The following is a 7,535-nucleotide window of genomic DNA, read 5'->3' as shown; positions in this document are numbered from 1 at the left end:
CGGTTTATGTCGGGATTTGTCAGGTTTTCGATTTTTTCGGTTATTTGTCGGTTTTCTCTTAAATATTACCAAACATATATTCCGGCTACCACATTTTCAACGTAACACTATCAAATCAATTGCCCTTTGAGAAATCTATTATTTACTAAAATATATTGATGATAATCGAATCAAATAGTGATGAATAATTTAAGGACTCAATTAAAAATATATTTTTTTTTAACACGAAATGGATTCTTACACTTAACAAAAGAAAACTATCAATCAAACTAGAATATAAAGGTAAGAACTATACTAAAAGTGCAAATGATTAACATTCACCATAAAATTTTTGAAACTTTGTATAAAAATATACATATAAATAGGTTGTAATATTAAATTTGAAATAGCTACTCCTATAGTCGGTTTGGTTCGGTCTTTTCCGTTATTTTTTAATTAAAACCAAAATCAAACCAAATTTGATCGGTTTTTAAAATTCAAAACCAAAACAAAAACAAACCAAAAAGTATCGGTTTTTTTGGTCGATTTGGTTTGATTTTTTGGTTCCGTTTTGGGTTTTTATGAACACGCCTAGTCATAAACTAGAACTGAGGAGAGTAGTATATAATTACACTGCAGAAGCGGTAACTGAACATGGCTTAAACGAGAATCACATTCAGCCTGACAACTCATTCCTCTACTTCTCCGCACCCTTAAAGCGGAGAGCCCTCAATTTTCAAGTTTCACTTCAGATCAAGCTTGAGCTTCAATCCTGCATTTCCTCTGCTGCAATGGCTGATTTAAATTCTAGGTTGGACTACTCATCAGTCGTTCGATTTCTGTTTTTAACTTTTCGGTTGATATTCGGTTCGGTTATTTTGATATTTTTTATCGGTTTTGTTTTCAGTAAACCTTGACCGAACCGGCATTTGTTTCTAGTTCGGTTCGTTCTCCTTCTTTACCCTTAGTCAAATTTTTTTCTCTTTTGCATGGATGTCAGTCGTCTGTAATCTGCTTCAGTACTGGAATCATTGTTTTGCCAATGCCTTCAACTTTTTCTTTTACTGGATATCCGTCTATGGCAGTACTAAATGTTGAATTGAATTCTTAGTTGGGGCATGGATCAGTCGGTTCAGTTTGGTTCTTTTGAACTCGGTTCAAAGGAGATCGGTTCGGTTTTTATTTTGGAAAACTGCAATTTGATCTCGAGCAGCCTAATTCGGTTCGGCTCCTGGTAACCGAATTAGATAAATTCGGTTCAGTTCTTCCTCTTTTCAGAATGTGTTGCTAGCGTTCTTTTTCTCTCTTCTACATGGATGTCAGCTGGCCATGTCAGTCATTGTTTTGAATTTTAGGAAGGGCATTTCTCAGTCGGTTACATTTTTTTTCCTTTCAATTTTTGACTGCTCTTTCGCTTTTGTTTTCTAGATTGGGAACCCTGTGGTGCGGTTTGGTTCGGTTCTTCCTCTTTTCAGTTAACCTGTGGTGCTGTTTGGTTCGATTTTCCTTTTTTAAGGTAGCCTGTTGTGCGGTTTGGTTCGGTTCGGTTCTTCCTCTTCCAGTTTGCGTGTGGTGTGGTTTGGTTTGATTCCTCCTCATTTCAGTTCGCGTTGTTTATCATTCTTTATCTTTTAAGCAAATGTCAGTCTCTATAAGCTCCATTCGGTTTGGTGTTTCCACTTTTGGTTAGATTATACCTTATTTAACATTCTTTTCTCTTTACGTGGATATCAGTTGTATCTATGTCTACTGGAGTCATATTGATCAGTTGGATCGATGTGATATTTTTAATATGCTCTGTTCAATTTTGCTTTCTAGATCGGTAAATCAAATAGGTTTTTCCACTTTTTGGTTATCCAATACATTTCTTAACATTGTTTTCCTTTTACATGGATGTCAATCGTCTATGTCAGTACTTGAATTGTTGATTTGGATTCTAGTTAGTGGTACTAATCAGTCCGTTCGATTGGGTTTTTCTACTCTTTAGTTCATTTTTTTTGGTTTTGTTTTCTAGATTAGAAAACTGAAATTCGGCTCTTCCCCTCTTTGGTTAGTTAATACTTTTAACACTTATTCTTTTACATGGATGTCAGTACTAGAATGTTGATTTTCTACCTTCTTGTGCCCTAAAATTGGAACGTTTGCATGTGTGCATAACAGGGTTCTACTGCAATCTCAGTGTCATGGAGATGTCAAAGCCGAAAATGTTATCCCCAGTTTTACCGAGATTATTGTTATCCGTCACGGTGAAACTCAGTGGAACGTTGCTTCTAAAATTCAGGTTTTTTCTAGCTGCGCTTTATGATTTGTTGTTGTTTAGCTGAATGATGTCGCTTGCTTTCAGAGATATGGAAGCAGAGCTTATATCTCTTGCACTAGCCTATTAGTTCTGTAATCTAGGCTGTAGACGATCATCAGCCTCCAATCTACTTTGTCCAAAACACCTGCCTTTTATGTTTTAAGATTACACTGTCTACTGTTATTCTTTAATTTGTTGTTTCAGTGACCTTTCTTTCATTAACTTCTGTTAGATAGTTCACAAAAGTAAATATCAAACTGCCATCATCGAACACTACTAACTGCCTGAACTTAATATTTGCATTTAGGTTATATTTTGTCTTTCAATGTAAAGTCTATCAAATTTATACTATTTTATAAGTTATTCCTTCTTACGAGATATACTTTAGTATCAAGTATTGTAATGCACATTCTTGTTTAGCCAGAAAGCAGAAATTTAGTAAATATTTACTATTTAGTATACTAGGTATTCTATTCTACCTACCATTCTAGTTATTTATGATATTGAAAAACTAGTTACCTTCAATTTTCTTCCTTTTGCTTTGGGTTAATGAATAAAACTCATTTACTTTTGTAGATTCAAAGTGTCTTTTCACTTTGCAGGTTTCTAGCATTGCAATTTGTCGTGTATATTTTGTGGATATATACTTCGCTATAGTCTCTACTTTTAAGATATCAAACTTTACCATGCCAACCCCTCATTTTGATCCAATCTCCAGCAGACTCATAACTCTAACATGCCCCAAAATTTTATGAAATGGGAATAAGACTGGGGTTCTGGGATTATAAGAGAGAAATAAGTTTTTCGAGATAATATGTACGTTTGGATATTTTGAGAAAGGCAGTTAATAAACCCATAAACAGTTATAGATGCATATTTTTGCTAGGTAGCAACCCTTTGAAAGATCTGACGGCTGTCTTCCGGTTGGGGTTGGGGGGGGGGGGGGGAGGAGAGAGGGAGATAAAGCTTCTAAATGGCAGACAGCAACCTTGTGAAGTATAATTGGCATAATGCAACCGGATGCAACTGGTGAAAACATGATAGGAAAACTAAAAATGGAAAAATGTGCTGTGTTTTTAAAGATTATGGAGAGATGAAGCTTTTAAAGTATAAATGGCATAATGTAATATGGATAGGGAAAATGCAAAGTGCCAAAATCCTTGTCTAATACGTCTGTAAATTTATAAGTTCTTGATGATTTGTGGGATTATTTCAGTAATTGTTGCTCTGTTGACTATGATTCGGATGAGAAATTATACTCTTGAATGTCTTCTACTCCTCCGCATATGGCTCATCAGCAAGTGGTTATTATTACTGAAAGCAAAAAGCTAAACTTATATGAGTGAAGAAAAAGAAAAGTTAAAGTGATATTGTTTTCCTTTATTGACCAGGGGCATTTAGATGTTGAACTAAATGACATTGGGAGAAAGCAAGCTATGGCTGTAAGTCACGATGAAGGAACAATATGCTTTTGTTAAGAAGGTGTTTCAATTAACCCTCATGAACCACTGGAATTGATGCACACTATCCTTCTCATTACTCAAAGCCTTTTCCGGGAGCAACATTTATTAATATGTATGAAAGTACATTATAAAAAGAGAAAAAGCAGGGAAAAGAAAGAGAGAGAGCAAAGGTTGGCTGGTATCAATTCCCCCCTCCCCTTTTTCTCTGCCGACTTTCCTTCCGTTAAAGTAGCATGTCCACCTTGGGAAGAGTCAAGTAATTGGACTACACCTCCATTTGCTAATGACCATGGTCAAGGAGAGTACTCTGTCATCCCCTCTTCTTTTTTTTTTTTTTTTTGGGGGGGGGGGGGGGGGAGGTAAAAGATTTCCAAATTGGAAAGCCACAGGGGATTACATGGAATTCACCTGTTTCTTTCCTTATTTCTTTTTCTCCTATCTGGGCTTAGTTCCTGAAATATGTTTGTTCAAAGGTGGCAGCTCTCTATGGAGCCAAGGATCTCCATTGTATACTCTTCCGATTTGAAGCGGGCCTATGAAACAGCTGAGACAATTGCAAGGAACTGTGGAGGTCTAGAGGTATGATCTCACTGTTACTTTGCATGATTGGAATTCGATTCCAATCCATTAATGTTACAAACTTTTTATCCACCATACTCTTCATGTAACTTCCTGAATAAGATTCGGTCTTATTATGTGCTACCAATGAGAAACCTGTACATGTTGCTTTTGGTTAACCAGTTTCATCTTGTGCTATTTGCTTTGTTCCCCCCACTTCAGAAACTCCTCCCAGAGATCTTGATACGTTTTTTTAAATGTTTGTTACCTTTTTCCTTTATTAATCATATTTTCTGTGAACTTGTGGCAGTTGGGTACTGTTCCCTTTCTTGTTCCATTTCTTCTAGTTGTTGCTTGTTATGAGTGTCTGGAAACTGGAAAGGAGTTGTGATTTTGCTATATGTCGTGGTAGTTTTCTTATTACTATGGAACAGCAGAATTTAGCAATTTCTTAACTGTGGGAAATTTTAATAAGAGAACATTTGTTTGATTGTGGGCACTGGTATTACGTAATTCTGTAGTTGGATAGTCAATAAGGATTTTGTTGTCTATTAGCTAAAACATTCCACCAATTGAAAAAGATGGACTAGAATGCTCTTATTGGGCTAAGAAAGGCATGCAGATTCATAACTGCTATTCAAGAACTATGGTATAAAGTCTGTTTGATTCTTTCATGTTTGAAATGTAGAATGCAACATGACCATGTCCAAGGTTTTAGGAGCGCATATCCGTTTTATGTGGCGCAAATATGATATTCTGTTTGTTATTTCTATGAGTGATGACTTGTGAAGAAGGGAAAAAGAGTTGGAGTTTGACAAGTATGCGTGTATAAGATCTTTTGTATAAAATTTGACTGGCCGACCTGTTGGATTAGTCTAATTATTTTATATCGTCATCCTTGCTTTGTATTTTATTCCAGGTGATTAAAGATCCAGACCTTCGAGAGAGACATTTAGGAGATCTTCAAGGCTATTCTCCTCGTGAAACAGCCAAAAATCGACAGAAGGCTTATCAGGCTTTTGTATCGGGGCAGAAAGATCTGGAAATTCCAGTGAGTACCCACTCTCCTATGTTTTCCACCTCCTTGTGCTAGTGGTGCCTTGATGAGTATCACCTTATTTCATTTGAATTTAAAAAAATAAATCCTTTTGAGTATAATTTGTTCAATGTGCTTTGGACAAGGGAGGGTTGCTCAAGTGATAAGTACCCTCCACCTCTAAGGTGAGGTTAGGGGTTGGTATCACCAATTAAGCGAAGTGGGGAAGGGCAGCGGTTTACTCCTGGGAGGGAGTTGGGGTGTATGGTAGATGTAAGGTAAGGTGATTCTTCAATGTGCTGCATTAACTATGGATGTAGTATCTGTGAGCTTTTAAGGTGCAAATTGACCTGAATCTTCAAGATAAGTTTCACCTACCAGAAATGAATTAGATAGAATCAGGACTTGAGGAATACAGGATCAAGCTTGTTCAACCACACCGATCTCCCATAAAAATATAAGTGAATAACTTAAAAGGAAAAAAAAGAACACAATAAGAGGGAGAAAAAGATGACTGTCTGTGTAATGAAGGGATGCATGTATGAGATTGACTTTATTCAAACTTATTTGCAGGGTGGTGGGGAAAGTTTAGATCAACTCTACCAACGTTGCACATCTTGTTTATATAGGATTGCAAAGAAGCACAGAGGTACATTTGACCATTGAGATTGGTTAAGGGTCAGATCTTACAAAGATCATTTGTGCACATAAAAAGTGTTTGTTTCGAATGCAGGAAAACGAGTAGTTGTGGTATCTCATGGTGGTGCAATCAGAGCACTCCATGGACGGGCTTTCCCGCATGGACCTTCAGCAGGGAAAATCATGAATACATCTGTTAATATATTTCGCATATCTGATGAGGATGAATGGACCATTAAAGTCTGGGGCGACGTCAGTCATCTCAACCAGACTGGATTTCTGGACTCAGGTTTTGGTGGGGACAAAACTTCTGGTTAGTTATGCATGGCACTGTCAAGTGTCAACATCAACTTAGGTGGTGCTTAGTTGAAGAATATAATTGTTCTGCATAACTGAAAATCTAGAAAATATTGCTCTTAGGACCCGTTTGGCCATAGATTTTGCCAAAATAAACTTGGGTTTTATTTGACAAACATATGTTTGGCCATAGATTTTGCCTATATATTGGCAAAATCCCAAATCCCAAAACCACCTATTTAGCTGATTTTGGGCCAAATCTCTAATAATACACATGTTTTTCCAAAATAAATTTGGAAAATATATTTTGAAGACGTATGTTCAAACACATTTTCATCTTCAAACCAAACTTTACCCAAATCAGATTTTTCAAAACAAATTTGGGAATCTATGACCAAACGCTAGCTTAATCTATCGTTGTTTTACTAGCTTGTTGCATTCAAACTCTGAAATATCGCCAGCATATTATAGTACAGCTCACCCATTTTCTCCAGTCCTTTATTATATTTCAGTATTTATTTCTGTTCCTTTAATGATATTGAGATTTGGATGATGCGAAGAGCTAAAGAGTATAAGGGGGATGAGATGGTGGGGCACACAAGTCGTTTCTCTTTTTACTTACATTTGGGATATGGGACATGGAGTGGACATCATTGCCGTCCTAGCCTCCTTGGTGGAGTTCAATCATGAGCTGCGTTGGTCAACGCTTACTTTTTTTTTCTTTAAGTAACTCGAAATATTTATCTATTCGAATATGTTCCTGGGTTGTTGAAGCGAATATACTTAGCTAATGATAAGAGATCACATTCTTGGGTACAATGTCCGGTGGCAAGTCAGTGAGGTAATTTGTCAGTTTTCCTTGCGTTTAATAGTTTGTTGGTTGATTATTAACCGCAACTACAACTGATTAACCTACCATGACCAACCTCCAACCATATTCTTAATTAGATCATATAAGTTTATTTCATTACACACTTATTGTGATTTTACTCATGGCGATGGGATCAAATGCCAGCTGACCAGGCAAGATTTCTCTTTGTAGCACAAAGTCAGATGGTTACTCGTAAGTAGATAATTGAAGTAATATGTTTATCAGAGTATGTCGTAATATAAAGAATCCTGATTAAAAAGTGCGTCTCATCCATTCTATAGCCCCCATCATCTCACGGTGCGAATTATTCCCACCAAATGATTACAATAAAAAGGATAGTTCAGTGCATAAAATATTTCGCTTTCACGCAAGGTTCGAAGAAGGGGTGCACCT

The 7,535-nt window shown here is 36.6% G+C and overlaps 1 protein-coding gene across 2 annotated transcripts; it reads left to right on the top strand.

The window, feature by feature from the left end:
• The first annotated feature begins 933 nt into the window (after positions 1 to 933).
• LOC104230781 (phosphoglycerate mutase-like protein 4) lies at positions 934 to 7,090 on the top strand. 2 transcript variants are annotated; one of them, XM_009783662.2, is made up of 9 exons: positions 934 to 1,310; positions 1,408 to 1,495; positions 2,140 to 2,260; positions 3,670 to 3,720; positions 4,222 to 4,320; positions 5,219 to 5,350; positions 5,909 to 5,984; positions 6,069 to 6,287; positions 6,815 to 7,090. In XM_009783662.2, exons 1-9 carry the CDS (start codon positions 1,292 to 1,294, stop codon positions 6,835 to 6,837), a joined length of 828 nt encoding a protein of 275 aa, XP_009781964.1. In that variant the 5' UTR covers positions 934 to 1,291; the 3' UTR covers positions 6,838 to 7,090. The 2 variants fall into 2 exon arrangements, with proteins under 2 accessions (XP_009781964.1, XP_070024258.1); XM_070168157.1 differs by lacking the exons at positions 934 to 1,310; positions 1,408 to 1,495; positions 2,140 to 2,260; positions 3,670 to 3,720 and adding an exon at positions 3,768 to 3,911 and having other exon boundaries at positions 4,215 to 4,320.
• Positions 7,091 to 7,535: the final 445 nt, after the last annotated feature.

This window comes from Nicotiana sylvestris, chromosome 2 (assembly GCF_000393655.2).
Source record: "Nicotiana sylvestris chromosome 2, ASM39365v2, whole genome shotgun sequence".
In the NCBI taxonomy this organism is placed as follows: domain Eukaryota; kingdom Viridiplantae; phylum Streptophyta; class Magnoliopsida; order Solanales; family Solanaceae; genus Nicotiana; species Nicotiana sylvestris.
This window is presented reverse-complemented; position numbering and strand designations above follow the sequence as displayed.